Genomic DNA, 17,302 nt, shown 5'->3' with positions numbered 1-17,302 from the left:
AAGGCCCGGCCCACCCCCCAAGGCCCAGCCCCGCACGAGGGGCCCAAGGCCCCCAGGGGCTCAGCCCTACCACCACGGGGCCCTTGGAAAAGGGTGACCCGCTGACTCAGTGCAAGACCTGCCCACCTGGGAGCTCAGGGAAGAGCAGAGAGACTCGGAAAGAATCTGTAAGACGATTCAGGACAAAAGCCCTGCCGAGGGACAGAGAAAGGGAACCAGGGAACGAATGAGCCAGAGCTTCTTTAGGGCCCTTTTCTCCCTCAGGGCAGATGCCACGCATTCCGGGCAGCTGGGAAGAATCTCTTCAAAGGAAAAACAGAGCTCCTGCCACGGGGTCTGGACTCTCCGTCCAGGGAAGCTGCAGAATCTGGCGTTGGAGCCACGTCCGCTGCGCTGTCCTTGGGGCGGGCGGGCCAAGCACCTCGTGCGCAGTGTGAGGAATAATCCACACGGAACACGAGCCCAGACGCTGCGCCTCGTCCTGGGAGCATTTTGGAAGGTCATTTTCCCCTTGGCCGCGGGAGCCAGGCACCCACTGCCCTCCTTCAAGCCTCGGGTGTCGTTTCTGAAGACCGAGGCCAAGAGGACGTCAGCTCGCGGCAGGCGTGCTCGCCGCCCAGTCCTTCCACCCGTATGAAGGACACAGACATTTTATTCAGGGGACGACGGGATGGAATATTCACGCATCTTACGTAGAACAAGACCCAGCAGTCAGAGAAGACAACCTTCAAAGCAAAACGAACGGCCTATTTTCAGGAGAGACCGTCACCCCAGGACGGCACTCCCGACAACGCTTCTATTTTTTACTCTGGAACGCTGGTGGCCGCAGCCCAACCCGCTGTGTGCTGAGCAGCTCGGAGAAAAAGATCCATGCAGGACTTGGACCAATTAAAGTCACTTATCCATAAAAATATCTGGGGGGATAAATACCACCATTTCCTACCAAGCTGCTTTAAATGATAAGTTTCTCCTTTTCTACCACAGAGTCTGACGATGTCCCCTCCCGCCCAATGTCGTGTGATGTCACTGGAGCCCCACCCCCGCTGGCAGTCGACTGCCTCTGTCCTTTCCTCCCTCCCTGCCCTTCTTAACAGAAAGGACTCGACACCTGTGCTGATACACAGACAATACAAAGATACCCGGGAAGGCAGAAAGGCTTTGTTTATAAATCATTAGAATAAGAAACCGGGCGCCAGGCGGCAGTGAACTTGCCAACGAAAAACAGACAGAAGCAAGGTCTCCCCAGGTTCAAAGATGACCGGCGCCGGCGGGCGGGTGGGTTGGCCGGTGCTGCCCCCTGCCGGCCACCTCCCTGGGAGCCACGGCTCCTGTCCGTGGGGACCTGGGCTCTCGGTGCCTGGACACAGCCTGACCGTGCACCCGGGGGGAGGGGGCGCACGAGAGAAACAAGCGGGAACATTCGAAAGGGGGCGGACCTTCTCTAACACGATGCTCCTCCCCTCTGTACTTTCTCTAATTAATATTCTTCTACAATTTTAAGGACAACATAATGAAGAAAAAGCGATGTCCACAGCACCGCCTCGCACAGTGGATTGGACAACTGGGAGACACTTGTTGGGGAAGGGGCGCGGAGGCGACGCTCGGGGGTGGCGTGGCGGACGCAGGGTCGGAGGAGGGGCAAGCAGAAGCGCCCTTCCTGTTTCAGCCCTCCTGAAACCAGCGTGGCTAAATATCCAGCCACCGGCTCGTGGGAACGTGCAGGTCATCCCCGCGGGCATCTCGCTGGCCCGGCCGGAGACAGTGGTGCCCTTCCCCCCGCCCCCCCACGAGCTGGAGGCTGTCGCTGCTGCTGCCCCTGCTCCCAAGGGTCTCCTGCTGAGAGTTCTGGCCACAGAGCAGAGCCAACCCGGGTTCTCCGTGAGAAAATTCCACTTTCCCGACGCTTCCTAACACCCGGCCAGCGCCCCTGCCGGTACCCCCAACGCAGGCTGATCTGCACAGGGCTGCTGTGCTCACAAGCGGGTGGTCCCCCTGCCCCTCCCGTTGGGTCCCTCGACCTCCCCGTCCCCCCTCCTCTCCCCGCCTCCTTGTCCTGTTTCTTTTTCTTTCCATTTATTCCCTTGCTGCTATTGTGACCCATGGAGTTGTTTATTGCAAAATAAACGTAGATGTAGTTGCTTAAATTCCCAGGAGGAATTTATAAACAAAAGTAGCAAAGCCTAAAAATAAATTGTTGTGCATTATTCACATCCTAGAGAAAAGTTATCTTTAGACTAATACCCAAAATTGAGAACTATAAACAAGTAAAAATTACTTGGAGTGTTGGTGGATGTGTATCTTTGGGGTGTCAACATAAATAAGCAATGTGTATCTTTAAACTGTAATAAACTTCAGTACTCCTACAATGTTTCTTACTATGTCAATGTGACTTTAAAAAACTTACTGAGCAATCACATTGATTTTATTTTTGTCGTATTTGTTTCTAAAGCTTAAGAGAAACAAACACGATGACACAAAGTAAATGAGAAAATATTTTTATATTCTGGAGGCTGAATGTTGCTTTTCTAACAGCCCATACGTGGGGAGCACAGCCAGGGGAACCAGAGCAGTCTGGACCTGGGTCCTGGCTCTGTCCCCGCCCAGTTCCTTGTGTCCCCAGGCTGTGGCTCCCGGGGCCTCTGACCTCCGTGAAGGCAAGTAAGGCCTCTGCCGGGAGCCCACAACTGGTGAGAGCAAATAGTTCCCTTGGAGCCAAGGCTCTTGGGAAATCGAAGGCTGTCATGACCCACTGAAGCTTCGTTTCGTTAGTATCTGCTCTTTCCTCGTGGTTGGCAAATTTCCCTTTCGGCTCTCCATTTTAAAGTTAAGATGTTTTGGCCCTTTTTTTGGAGCTTGGCCATGATGGTGGAGCAGGAAGACCCCCAAGCTCACAGGCACACCAAAATGACAAATATTTACAGAGCAACTACCAATAAGAAAAGACCAGAACCTACCAGAAAAGATGTTCTACAACTAAAGATATAAAGAAGGAAGCACAATGAGAGGGAGATGGGTAGTAGGGGCAGAGCATATACACAGGAGCATGATACTATGCGTAGAAAATCCTAAAGACGCTACCAGAAAACTAGTAGATTCATCAATGAATTTGGTAAAGTTCCAGGATACAAAATTAATACACAGAAATCTGTTGCATTCCTATATACTAACAATAAAATATCAGAAACAGAAATTAAGGAAACAATCCCATCTACCATTGCATCAAAAAGAATAAAATACCTAGGAATAAATCTACCTAAGGAGGCAAGAGACCTATAGTCTGAAAACTATAAGATGCTGATGAAAGAAACTGAAGATGACACACACAGGTGGAGAGATATGTTCTTGGATTGGAAGAATCAATATTGTTAAAGTGACCATACTACCCAAAGCAATATACAGATTCAATGGAATCCCTATCAAATTACCAATAGCATTTTTCACAGAACTAGAACAAAAAAATTTTAATTCATATGGAAACACAAAAGATCCCAAAGAGCCAAAGCAATCTTAAGAAAGAACAACAGAGCTGGAAGAATCAGGTGCCCTGGCTTCAGACTATACTACAAAGCCACAGTAACCAAAACAGTATGGTACTGGCAAAAAAAACAGAAATATAGCTCAATGGAACAGGATAGAAAGCCCAGAAATAAACCCACGTGTCTATGGCCAATCTATAACAAAGGAGGCAAGAATGTACAATGGCAAAAAGACAGTCTCTTCAATAAGGGGTACTGGGAAAACTGGACAGCTACATGTAAAAGAATGAAATTAGAACATTCTCTAACACTAAATAAACTCAAAATGGATTAAAGATCTAAATGTAAGACTGGATACTATAAAACTCTTACAGGAAAACATAGGCAGAACACTCTTTGACATAAATCTCAGCAATATCTTTTTGAACACACCTCCTAGAGTAATGGAAATAAAAACAGAAATAAACAAATGGGACCTAATTAAACTTAAAAGCTTTGCACAGCAAAAGAAACCATATACAAAATGAAAAGACAACCCACAGAATGGGAGAAAATATTTGCAAATGATGCAACCAACAAGGGATTAATTTCCAAAATATACAAACAGCTCATGTAGCTCAATATCAAAAAAAAAACAAGGAACCCAATCAAAAAATGAGAAGACCTAAATAGACACTTCTCCAAAGAAGACATACAGGTGGCCAAAAAGCACATAAAAAGACACTCAACATCACTAGTTATTAGAGAAATACAAATCAAAACTACAGAGGTTTCACCTCACACCAGTCAGAATGGCCATCATCCAAAAGTCTACGAACAACAAATGCGGGACTTCCCTGGTGGTCCAGTGGCAAAGAATCTGTCCTGCAATGCAGGGAACATGGGTTCAATCCCTGGTCGGGGAACTAAGATCCCATATGCCGTGGGGCAACTAAGCCCGTGCGCCACAACTACTGAGCACACATGCCTCAACTAAAGAGCCCTCGTGCCACAAACTACAGAGCCCATGCACTCTGGAACCTGCACACCACAACTAGAGAGGAGAAAACTCACACACTACAACTAGAGAGAAGGCTGTGCACCACAACTAGAGAGAAGCTCACATACTGCAAGGAAAGATCACGCATGCCGCAACGAAGACCCGACGCAGCCAAAAATAAAAATTAATTAATTAATTAATTTTAAAAAAAGAATTAAAAAAAAAAAAAACTATAAATGCCAGAGAGTGTGTGGAGAAAAGGGAACCCTCCTACACCATTGGTGGGAATGTAAATCGGTGCAGCCACTATGGAAAACAGTATGGAGGTTCCTTAAAAAACTAAAAACAGAGCTACCATATGATCCCACAGTCCCACTCCTGGGCATATATCCAGAAGAAAGCATAATTCAAAAAGATACATGCAGACTTACCTGGTGGCGCAGTGATTAAGAATTCACCTGCCAATGCAAGGGACATGGGTTTGAGCCCTGGTCCGAGAAGATCCCACATGCTGTGGAGCAACTAAGCCCATGAACCACAACTACTGAAGCCCGCGTGCCTAGAGCCCATGCTCTGCAACAAGAGAAGCCACCGCAATGAGAAGCCTGTGCACTGCAGCAAAGAGTAGACCCCGCTCACTGCAACTAGAGAAAGCCTGCACACAGCAATGAAGAGCCAACACAGCCAAAAAATAAAAATAAATAAATAAAATAAATTTTTAAAAAAAGGTCTACAAACAATAAATGCTGGAGAGTGTATGGAGAAAAGGGAACCCTCCTACACCATTGGTTAGAATGTAAATTGGTGCAGCCACTATGGAAAACAGTATGGAGGTTCCTCAGAAAACTAAAAATAGAGTTACCATATGATCCTGCAATCCCTCTCCTGGGCACATAACTGGAAGAGATGAAAACTCTAGGGACTTGCCTGGTGGCGCAGTGGATAAGACTCTGCGCTCTCAATGCAGGGGGCCCAGGTTTGATCCCTGGTCAAGGGACTAGATCCCACATGCATGCCACAACTAAGAGTTCGCATGCCACAACTAAGGAGCCCACCTGCCACAACTAAGGAGACCGCAAGCCACAACTAAGGAGCTGGCGAGCCACAACTAAGGAGCTGGTGAGCTGCAACTAAGAAGCCTGACTGCCACAACTAAGACCAGGTGCAACCAAATAAATAAACATTTTTTTAAAAGATGAAAACTCTAATTCTAAAAGATACATGCACCCCAGTGTTCACAGCAGCACTATTCTCAATACCCAAGACATGGAAGCAACACAGATGTCCATCAACAGATAAATGGATCAAGAAGGTGTGATATATATACACAATAGAATATTACTCAGCCATAAAAGAATGAAATAATGCCATTTGCAGCAACATGGATGGACCTAGAGATAATCATACTAAGTGAAGTCAGACAGAGAAAGACAAATATCATATGATATCACTTATATGTGGAATCTAAAATGTGGTACAAATGAACTTATTTACAAAACAGAAACAGACTCACAGACATAGAAAACAAACTTGTGGTTACCAAAGGGGAAGGGGAGGAGGATTAATTAGGAGTTTGGGATTAGCAGATACAAACTACAATATATAAAATGGATAAACAAGGCCATACTGTATAAGCACAGGGAACTATATTCAGTATCCTGTAATAAACCATGATGGAAAAGAATATAAAAAAGAATATATATACATATATGTGTGTATATACATAACTGAATCACTTTGCTCTACACCAGAAACTAACACAAAATTGTAAATAAGCTATAGTTCAATTAAAAAAAAATTTTTTTAAACCAGTTCTAAGAGGGAAGTTTACGGCGATACACACTCAGGAAAAAGAAAAATCTCAAATAAACAACCTAACCTTACACCTGAAGGAACTAGAAAAAGAACAAACAAAACCCAAAGTTAGTAGAAGGAAAGATATCATAAAGATCAGAGCAGAAATAAATGAAATACAGACAAAACAAAACCAATAAGATCAATGAAACTAGGTGCTGGTTCTATAAAAAGATAAACAAAGTTGATAAACCTTTATCCAGACTCATCAAGAAAAAAGAGAGAGGGTCCAAATCAATAAAACCAAAAATGAAAAAGGAAAAGTTACAACTGATACCACAGAAATACAAAGGATCATAAGAGATGACTATAAACAACTGTATGCCAATAAAATGGACAACCTAGAAGAAATGTACAAATTCCTAGAAGTGTACAATCTCCCAAAACTGAACCAGGAAGAAACAGAAAATATGAACAAAGCAATTACCAGTAATCAAACTGAATCAGTAATTGAAAAAAAAAAAAAAAAAAAAGAAAACTCCCAACAAACAAAAGTCCAGAACCAGATGGCTTCATGGGTGAATTCTACCAAACATTTAGAGAAGAGTTGAAGAGTTGATTCCTATCCTTCTGAAACTATTCCAAAAAATCAGAGAGGAAGGAATGCATCTGAACTCATGCTATGATACCAAAACCAGACAAAGATATCACACAAAACAGAAAACTACAGGCCAATATCACTGATGAACATAGATGCAAAAATCTCCAACAAGACATTAGCACATTGACTCCAATAATACATTAAAAGGACCAAACACCATGATCAAGTGGGATTTATCCCAGGGATGCAAGGATTTTTCAATATCCATAAATCAATCATTGGGATACACCACACTAACAAATTGAAGAATAAAAACCATTATGATCATCTCAATAGATGCAGGAGAAGCTTTTGACAAAATTCAACATCCCTTTCTGATAAAAACTCTCCAGTAGTGGGTATAGAGGAAACATACCTTAACATAACAAAGGCCACATATGATAAGCCCACAGCTAACACCATACTCAATGCTGAAAAGCTGAAAGCATTTACTCTAAGATCAGAAAGAAGACAAGGATGCCCACCCTCACCACTTTTATTCCACATAATATTGTAAGTCCTAGCCACAGCAATCAGACAAGAAATAAAAGGGATCCAAACTGGAAAAGAAGAAGTAAAACTTTCACTGTTTGTAGCTGACATACTATAGGTATAAAATCCCAAAGACACCACCAGAAAACTACTACACCTCATCAATGAATTCAGTAAAGTTGCAAGATACAAAATTAATACACAGAAATATATTGCATTTCTATACACTAACAAGGAACTGGCAGAAACGGAAATTAAGGAATCAGTCCCACTTACCACATCATCAAAAAGAATACTTAGGAATAAATCTAAGGAGGTAGAAGACCTGTACTCGGAAAACGATGACACTGATGAAAGAAATTGAAGATGACACAGATGGAAAGATACACTGTGTTCATTGACTAGAAGGATTTATACTGTCAAAATGACCATACTACCCAAGGCAATCTACAGATTCAAAGCAATCCTTATCAAAACACCGATGACATTTTTCACAGAACTGGAACAAGTAATTTTAAAATTTGAATGGAAACACAAAAGACCCTGAATAGTCAAACCAATCTTGAGAAAGAAGAACAGAGCTGGAAGAATCACACTCCCTGAGTTCAAACTATACTACAAAGCTACAGTAATCAAAATAGTATGGTACTGCCACAAAAACAGACACACAGATCACTGGAACCGAACAGAGAGCCCAGAAATAAACCCACACACTTATGGGCAATTAATCTATGACAAAGGAGGCAAGAATACATAGTGGAGAAATGACAGTCTCCTCAATAAGTGGTGTTTGGAAAACTGGACAGCTACATGTAAAAGAATGAAATTAGAACATTCTCTAACACCATATACAAAAGTAAACTCAAATGGATTAAAGGCCTAAACGTAAGATCGGACACCATAAAAGTCCTAGAGGAAAACATAAGCAGAACACTCTCTGACGTAAATTGTAGCAATATTGTTTTCAATCTGTTTCCTAAGGCAAAGGAAACAAAAGCAAAAATAAACAAATTTAAAAGCTTTTGCACAGCAAAGGAAACTACTGACAAAAGACAATCTACTGAATGGAAAAAGATATTTGCAAGTGTTATGACCAATAAGGGGTTACCATCCAAAATATATAAACAACTCATACAACACAATATCAAAAAACAAACCAATTAAAAAATGGGCAGAAGACTTGAATAGACATTTTTCCAAAGAAGATATACAGATGACCAACAGGCACATGAAAATATCCTCAACATTGTTAATCAGAGAAATGCAAATCAGAACCACAATGAGATATCACCTCATACCTGTCGGAATAGCTATCATCAAAAAGAACACAAATAACAAATGTTGGCGAGGATGTGGAGAAAAGGAAACCTTTGTGCACTGTTGGTGGGAATGTAAATTGGTGCAGCCACTGTGGAGAACAGTGTGAGGATTCCTCAAAACAAAACAAAACAAAACAAAACAAAAATAGAACTACCGGGGCTTCCCTGGTGGCGCAGTGGTTGAGAATCTGCTGCCAATGCAGGGGACACGGGTTCGAGCCCTGGTCTGGGAGGATCCCACATGCCGTGGAGCAACTGGGCCTGTGAGCCACAATTACTGAGCCTGCGCGTCTGAAGCCTGTGCTCCGCAACAAGAGAGGCCGTGATAGTGAGAGGCCGTGATAGTGAGAGGCCTGCGCACCGTGATGAAGAGTGGCCCCCGCTTGCCACAACTGGAGAAAGCCCTCTCACAGAAACAAAGACCCAACACAGCCATAAATAAATAAATTTTTTTAAAAAATGATGAAAATGGTAAATTTAAAAAAAAAAAAATAGAACTACCATATGATCCAGCAATTCCACTCCTGGGTATATATCCAAAAAAAAATGAAAACACTAATTCGAAAAGATACATGCAAGATATGGAAGCAATCTAAGTGTCCATCAACAGACAAATGATAAAGAAGACGTATATACATATAGAGTGGAATATTAGCCATAGAAAAAGAATGAAATTTTGCCACTTGCAGCATTGTGGATGAACCTGGAGGGTATTATGCTTAGTGAAATAATTCAGACAGAGAAAGACAAATACCATGTTGTCATTTGTATGTGGAATCTAAAAAAAGAATAAACATAACAAAACAGAAACAGACTGACACAGAGAACTAGTGGTTGGTTACCAATGGGGAGAGGAAAGGGGGAGGGGCAAAATAGGGATTTGAAATTGTCGTAGTTAATACATAACTTTCCTGCATAAAAGCTGTTAACAGTCACACCCCCAGTGTATGGGAGAGCCTTCCCCTCACACAGTGCCAGCTCGGCCAGATGGGTGCCCCCACCAAAAAAGCTCTCTCAGTACAGTGATTTTTTTTTTTTAAATAAGAGTTGGATTTCTTTTTTTTTTTTTTTAATTTATTTTTGGCTGTGTTGGGTCTTTGTTGCTGCACAGGCTTTCTCTAGTTGCAGCGAGCAGGGGCTACTCTTCATTGTGGTGTGCGGGCCTCTCATTGCGGCGGCTTCTCCTGTTGCGGAGCACGGGCTCTAGGTGCGTGGGCTTCAGTAGTTGTGACACACAGGCTTAGTTGCTCCGCGGCATGTGGGATCTTCACAGACCAGGGCTCGAACCCCTGTGCCCTGCATTGGCAGGTAGATTCTTAACCACTGCACCACCAGGGAAGCCCCTTTAATATTTATTTAGTTGGCTGCACCGGGTCTTAGTTCCGGCACTCAGGATCTTCGTTGCGGCATGCAGGATCTAGTTCCCCAACCAGGGATAGAACCCGGGCCCCCTGCATTAAGAGCGTGGAGTCTTAACCACTGGACCACCAGGGAAGTGCCAGTACAGTTTAAATACGCCTGAGGGTGAGGTCTGTCCTCCTTTCAGAGTTGGGGGTCATGTGACTTCCCTCCATGGGGACTGACCACGGTCTCTATCTTCCTTTCATCGGGTCTTTTTTTTTTTTAACTTTTATTGGAGTACAGTTGCTTTACAATGTTAGTTTCCACTGTACAGCAAAGTGAATCAGCTATACATATACATATATCCCCTTTTTTGGATTTCCTTCCCATTTAGGTCACCGCAGAGCACCGAGTAGAGTTCCCTGCACTATACAGTAGGTTCTCATTACTTATCTATTTTATACATAGTATCAATAGTGTGTATATGTCAATCCCAGTCTCCCAATTCATCCCACCCCCTCTTCCCCCCTTGGTATCCATACCTTTGTTCTCTACGTCTGTGTCTCTATTTCTGTTTTGTAAATAAGATCATCTATACCAATTCATTGGGCCTGTTTCTTGGTTTGTAGGAGCTCTTCATGAAACAAGCCCTTTGTCACATGGGTTGCAAGTATTTTTTCCCAGTTTGCCCTTGTATTTTTTTTTCCAATTTTGCCAAGAAGAAATGGCAGATAATTATGTAATTAAATTTATCACTCTCCTCTTTAATGACTTTGGGGGCCTGTGAGCTACTAAATAGGCCTTCTCCACTCAAGAGTATAAATATAATTGACTGCGTTTTTATGTGTTTTTTGTGGTTTTACTTTTCACGTTTAAGTCTGAATCATCTGGAACTTATTTCCATACAAGAGTGAGATCCAACTATATCTTTTCAGCTAGTTACCCAGTCCCAACGCTATTTATCGAATGATCCATCTCTCCCCTAAAGAGAAGGAAAACCACCTTATACTCCAAATTTCTATTTTAAAGCTTAGCTTACCCAGCTGAAGTGGTCCTTTCTGTGCCTTTCGGGTTTGACATGCAGTCCATTTCCCCATCCATCTTTAAAAGTTCTGTCTGTAGCCTTAAATACCACTTCTGAGTCTGAACTGACACAGCACAGGTGAGGCCGCTCTACCGCCCGCGATCCCGCCCAGCAGTAACGTCTAAGCACACCACTTAGAAGAGGCTCCTGGATGCCACGTGTATTGCTTTTTCTAATCTTCCCAGAAACTCGGGAGGTGGGGAGGTGATCCGAGGTCAGGGCGCAGGGCGGGGTCTCCCGGCAGCACCAGGCAGGGCCGGCTTCAGCGGCCAGCCACCTGCAGTCCCGGCCCGTGCCCATCCTGGAAACCATCCTTCCCGCAGAGCGTGGAGCCATCGGGCCTCCCCGTGCTCACCGAGGGACAAGCTCACGAGGCTCGAAATGTCTGAAAAACGACGCAGGCCCGCGAGGGGCAAAGGCTCCCCAGGCAGAACCACGCGATGCTGGGTTCCTGACAGCCACCTGCCCCGGCCGCGCCCTGCTCCCTCCGCTCTGGGGTCTTTCCTGGGGAGACACAGGCGTCAGTGGCAGCAACGTGCACGGGCAGCTCAACTCCACCACGCGGAGCTCTCGAGCTGACAACTCCGGGTCTGCGCTCCAGCCCCGACCTCTCGCGAGACCACACCTCCGCCCGCGTGCTCTCAGGGACGGAACTGCGCAGCCCAGCACTGAACTCGTTTCCTCCACGGAGCCTGCTCGTCCTGTTGCTAAAATACGTCAACCACCCAAGCCAGACGCGTGGCAGACGCGCCCAACAGGAGGTCCTGAGTAACAGTTACTCTGCTGCCTCGTGGTCCTCGTGGTCCACGGGCCTCGGCCTGGCCTGGGAGGAGAGCGTAGTCTGTTGTTCCGGGATGCCACCTCGCACGTCAAGGGTGTGACATGAGGCTAGCAAGAGAGGGCGGGACAACAACCCACCCTTTGGGGCCCTGGGAATGGTGGGGAGAAAGAGGAAAAGGCGGAGACGAAGCACCAGCGTGAATGGCCGACAGGTGTGTCTCGAGGGCACCAGCCGCAGGCGGGAAGAGCGAACACGCGGGGCGGAGGGGGCTGGGCGCCACGGCAGGCGGGGGAGGTCTTCGCACGTCCCCGCACAGCCCACCGTGGGGACTGGGACGCTGGCGGCCCCTCCGTCCCACACGGAACCATCCTCCACTAAATCCTGTCCCTTTTTCTTTAAGCAGTGCCATTCAAATTGGTCCTGGTCTCACCTCTCCCACCATCCTAGCTGCGTGTGTCCAGTTTTCCCCCCTCAGGGACAGCTTCCCAAAACACGAAACACGAGTGGCTGTATGGCTTCCTGGATCGAAAAAACACCCTCAAGGATAAATGTCAACCTTGCAAACACTGCTAAGGGCAAACCCAGGCCTGCGCTCCCCGCCCCCCTGGCCTGAGCTCCTCACTCCCTTCCTTTCCTCCGGGTCACCCCGTCCCTTTCCCGAGGCTGTGGCAGTGAGGGATCCCACCTTCTCCAGCCTGACTGGGAGCCCCTCGGGACGGTGACACTCCGCAGCGACAGCAGGGATGGAAGCGGACGGCCATACGTGCGCTGAGGACGCTCCAGCCACACTGTGCCCTGCCTGCACGCCACTGCTTTCCTGCGAGATGACCTCTCCCCCAGCGACCGTGGAATGACGCCCGTCCTCCAGCGTGCTCGATGCCCCCCGTCCTCCCCCTCCCCCCGCTTAAACCACCGCACACTTAACTCCTCGTGTCCAATCACGTCCCGCCTCGTTTGCTCCCGATGACCGCCACCCCCCCTCCTGTCGACCACAGGCTTGACGGGCTCGGAGGGTCCAAGGCCAACAGCACCCGGACCAGCACAGGCGCCCGAGAAACGTCCGCAAGACCCCACGTCAGACCCCGCACAGGCCTCCTGCGCAGAGTCCTCTAACAACCAACGAAAGCTCCCCGGGCTCGGCCGCGTGGACCCCACTTAACCACGTACCTAGCAAGGCGCAGGTGCTCGAGAAACGGGCGTCTGAAAGACCGGAAAGGTGAACGGAGGACGCGGGTCCCTCGGAGGGAGCTGCCCGGCCTCTGCGGGAAGGAGCCGCTGACGGTCCGGCGCCCCCCGCGCCCCCCCGCGCCCCCCGGCGCGCCCGCTCACCTGTAGGCCCAGGGCGACACGCTGCGCAGGTTGGTGGGCGGCCGGAAGCGGCGGTCGGCGGGCCTGCCCCCGGCCGGGCAGCTGGCGTTGCGCGCCTGCTCGCGCGGGCCCAGCTGCAGCGTGTGGTGGAAGGCGCCGAGCACGCCGGCCGCCAGCCGCCCGTACAGCTGCTCCAGGAGCTCCTCGGGCCGGTCCGCGCAGCCCCGCGCCCGCGCCGGCCGCCGGCCCGCCCTCGGGGCGCCCCCCGCCCGGCCCGGCGACAGCGCCAGCAGGACGCCGGCCACCAGCGCCCAGACCTGCGGGACAGGCCGCGCTCAGCGCCGCGCGGAGGAGGGGCCTGCGCCCCGCCCCACGCCCCCGCCCCCAGGGCCCCGCCCCACGCCCCCGCCCCCAGGGCCCCGCCCCACGCCCCCCGCCCCGCGCCCCCGCCCGGAGGATGGGTGCTGACCACGCCGGCCCCCGCGCGCCCCTCCCCGCCCGCGCGCCGCCCGCGGGCACCCCGGGGCCCTCCCCCGCGGCGGCCCGCTCGCCCCCCGCCGCCGCCGCCCCGAGCCGGGGTCCGCGTGGGCCGCGGGTGCGCGGTGCGCGTGTGCGTGTGCCGGCCGGGCTGCTGCGCCGCGGGCTGCGAGTGCCTGTGACGGCGCCCGGGCCCCTCGGCGGCCCCCGCGTGTCCGGGGCGCGCGGGCCCCACGAGGCGGCCCGGGACGGACGGCGGCGACCCCCGGCGCCCGGGGGCCGAGACGCGGCCGCTGCGCCGCGCACTCACCGGTGGCCCCAGCATCGCCCCGAAGTGGCTCCGGTGGTCGCGGAGGCGCGGACACGTCCCGAGCGGAGCCGCGCGGCGCTGAGCGGAAGGAGGCGCCTCGGCTGGAAGGGAAGTTGGCCGGGTCCGGCCGCCGCGACGAGCCTCCCGGACGAAGGCGCCGCGGGAGCGGGAAGGGCACCCGGAGAGGCGCGCGCGGGGCCTGGAAGCAGCTTCTTCGCCACGACTTCCTCTGAGGGACTGGAGATGGAGAGCGTTCCGAACGGGGGGCGGGGGCGCTTCTCCTTCCCCCAGACACCAGGAAGCGGTCCCTCTCTGCCCCCCTAGCACCTCCGAAATCCAAGCACCATTCTACCCAGCTTGCACTTTTATGGCTGGAACTGGGCATCCTTGGGCGCTACAGGGTCAGGAACTCCTGCTTCGTGATGCCGGGACTGTAAGCGCGCGCAGTCATGTAAAATAAGCCTAATACTTTGTAAATAAAGAAAATATACTTACACGAGGGAATTCTATTTCAAGAACCAAAGCAGACGTGCTCGTTCGTTCATTCTGTAAATGAATGCTTAATGCTTTTTAGGTGAAGGGCTAGTGAATACGGTCATTTTACGGCAGTCATACTTGGCCAATAAAAACAAAAGATTGATAACAGCTGAAAGGTTTTCGAAGGTATAGAAAATACATAATTTATGGTTCCCTAAATGCTTTCCAGCTTTGGTATTTGACTGCCTTGTAAATCACTGGTTACGCTACATTTCAGTTATGCTGTGTAGAAAAACAACACTTTTGTATGCCTTGAATATTCTATAACTGAAGAGTTCAGGAATTGTCCTATTTACTGCTCAAAATCCCACAGAAATCTCCAATTTAAGCCATTTAAGCTATTTACAGCTTGGCGAGTAAACGTTTGTTTTGAGGTTACAAAACTTTTTTTCTGATTAGTAGATAAATTGTGTTCTTTCTGGTAAAATGGGAATAAACATATCAATACACAAACACATACTGTTTTTTTAAATTTGGTAGAAGTGTGGGACTCCTTTAGGAGACAGCAGTTTCATCCTTTGAAAGGTAAGTCGATACAGCGCCAGACCGCTCATTCTGTATATTATTCAACAAAATATCTTCTACTGTCTGATAACATGGCAACTTCCCTCTCCTCCCCTGTTACTTGGAAACGGAAGTATTTACTTGCCAACACCTTCCATTTTATGAAAGATCATAAACTACTGAAAATGCTTGCCCACTTGATAGAACATAAAATTCGTTTTTGTGATGCTAAGCAGAGTTGAGAAATTGTCTTCTCAACAGGTGCAAAATGTCTGTAGTCAATTCCCCTCAAACCTGAACATATTTATGAACGTGTGAAATAAACATGCTCATAGTTAAATCCAACATCAAGACGAGTGAGAAAAGGCAACAAAATACTCAAAAGCAGCCTCGTCATGTTCCCTTGGAAGCTAACTCTTCTACAGTGTTCTCCGCTGAAGGTGCCACGGTCCCCGACCTCACGAGAGCCGTTCCTCGCCCAGCCCCTGGACCGCTCAGCCCCCCAGCGCCAGGCCGGCTGTAGCTCCCTGGCATGGGAGCCGGGTAGGGGTGGCTGCATCCACTTACCTTCCTGGGTTACTGACGGATCCAAGCCTCCTTCCCTCCTCCGAAGATCAGGTCTCCCCACCACGAGTTCTGTCTGTCTGTCGTCTTCTCGGGCAGCACCTGGAGGTCCCACCACGCCGGCACCTCATTCCCGCACCTTTAACACCTGTGGAGGAGCCACCCAAGACCCGGCCTCGAACTGGCTACCCCAGCTCCACCTGCTTTCCCCCATCACGTCTCAACTCTGGAAGCCTGTGCTCACCCACCGCGACCCCTGCGATCATTACTGGTAACGGCTCCCCGTCCGTCCGAGTGTGAGTGGCCCCCGACACCAGCACCTTCTCTCCGCACCTGTCCTGTAGTTGTCTGACCTCATCTGCTGGCCCTGCCTTTTCACCAGCCACCCCACTCGAGCCCTAGTTTCCCTTCTCGTCTGGGAGTTGGTGGTTCGACGCGATCGCCACGACCCTGCAAATACCCTGGTCCCTTGTTCTTTTTCGCTCTGTGACATTTGCCTGGAACAACCCCACTCTGTTCCGTTCATACAGCTGGGCGTGCGCCTCATCTCAGATGGCCATTCCGCACACGGGCCTGTCACACCTTCCGAGTTGTATTCTTCTCCGAGATGATTAACTTCCGTCTCCCTCCTCGGATCTCTCCTCCCCACCTCTCGCCCGGGCTCTGAACGCGAACGCACGTCGCTTAGCCCTGCTGCTCGCAGCCCTCCTGACTCGCAGCGCACGATTTGTTCGCCGCTTTCCCGGGGCCCTAGCGTGGCGGCACTGGCGCCCACCGCAGAAAGGCAACACCGGCCGCCGTTCAGCGCCTCCGCCACAGACGCTGCCATCGCGCTTTCTTCTCTTCCTCACCACCCGCACGCAGGCCGCCCGCCCGCCCCAGCCAACCCCCTCCGGGCGGCGGGCCCGCTGCTCCGGAGGTTAGACCACAGCACATCACGAGCCCTCCCCGAGCGAAACCTGCCAAGGGCGCCTCCGCTGTTACCGGCAGCGTGAAGCCTCAGGCGGCGCTGGGCTCCACAAGGCCCGCCCCTGCCCCGGGCCCAGGCCCTTCACGCTCCCGCCCACCGGCGCCCAGCACCCCCCCGACGCTCGCGGGCGCTCCTCCTGCCGAGGGCCCGCTGCCCTCGAGGCACCTTCCTGCTGCTGCCACAAATGCCCCTGGAGGGCTTTCCCAGCTCACCTCCTCCACCACCGTCACTCCCCGTGACACTCCTCCATCTCACTCCCTTCGCCGCCCTTAACAACACCCAAAGCCCATTAAAAAAATACATTAATTGTCTGTCTCCCCCGCCAGAATTTACGCTCTTTGAGGGCAGGGTCTTGCTGTCTTGGTCACGACCTTAGCCTCAGAATCTCGCACACACTAGCCGTTTCGTGTATTTGGTGAACGCCTGCCCCCTTAGATCTTAACCTTTTCTGCGAGCAGGGAAAGTGCTCTGATTTTGGTGTTTGCTCTCCCGCACCTAACAGAAGTGTGCATGCCGTGGAAACAATGTAAAATGAGGTGGGGGGTCCGTCCTCTCTCGTGAAGTGTTACAGACCAGCCACGTCTCCCGACTGCCCATCACTGCACTCCTCTGGACGGTACCCGCCAGCCAGACATACCATAAGAAGGATGAACGCAGTCCTGACTTCGACCCCGCACCCCGCGTTTCAACGGGAAGCACAACTCGAGGCTGCCGGCGCTCGGGGCT

At 49.9% G+C, this 17,302-nt stretch overlaps 1 protein-coding gene across 4 annotated transcripts in view; it reads right to left on the bottom strand.

Annotated features, from left to right (window-relative positions):
* IL17D (interleukin 17D) overlaps window positions 1-17,302 on the bottom strand; it is a 27,552-nt gene extending 10,250 nt beyond the window's left edge. Inside the window, exons 1-4 of one of the 4 annotated variants that reach the window (XM_036831975.1) lie at window positions 17,214-17,302; window positions 15,610-15,754; window positions 14,002-14,469; window positions 13,236-13,531 (exon numbers count right to left, since the gene is read on the bottom strand). In XM_036831975.1, the coding sequence (XP_036687870.1) occupies window positions 13,236-13,531; window positions 14,002-14,386 (681 nt within the window). In that variant the 5' untranslated portion in view covers window positions 14,387-14,469; window positions 15,610-15,754; window positions 17,214-17,302. Of the gene's footprint in view, window positions 1-13,073; window positions 13,107-13,235; window positions 13,532-14,001; window positions 14,470-15,609; window positions 15,762-17,213 lie in introns of those variants that run through there. The other 3 variants (XM_036831976.1, XM_036831977.1, XM_036831978.1) reach the window with 3 other exon arrangements.

This window comes from Balaenoptera musculus, chromosome 18 (genome assembly GCF_009873245.2).
Source record: "Balaenoptera musculus isolate JJ_BM4_2016_0621 chromosome 18, mBalMus1.pri.v3, whole genome shotgun sequence".
Taxonomy (NCBI): Eukaryota; Metazoa; Chordata; class Mammalia; order Artiodactyla; family Balaenopteridae; genus Balaenoptera; species Balaenoptera musculus.
This window is presented reverse-complemented; position numbering and strand designations above follow the sequence as displayed.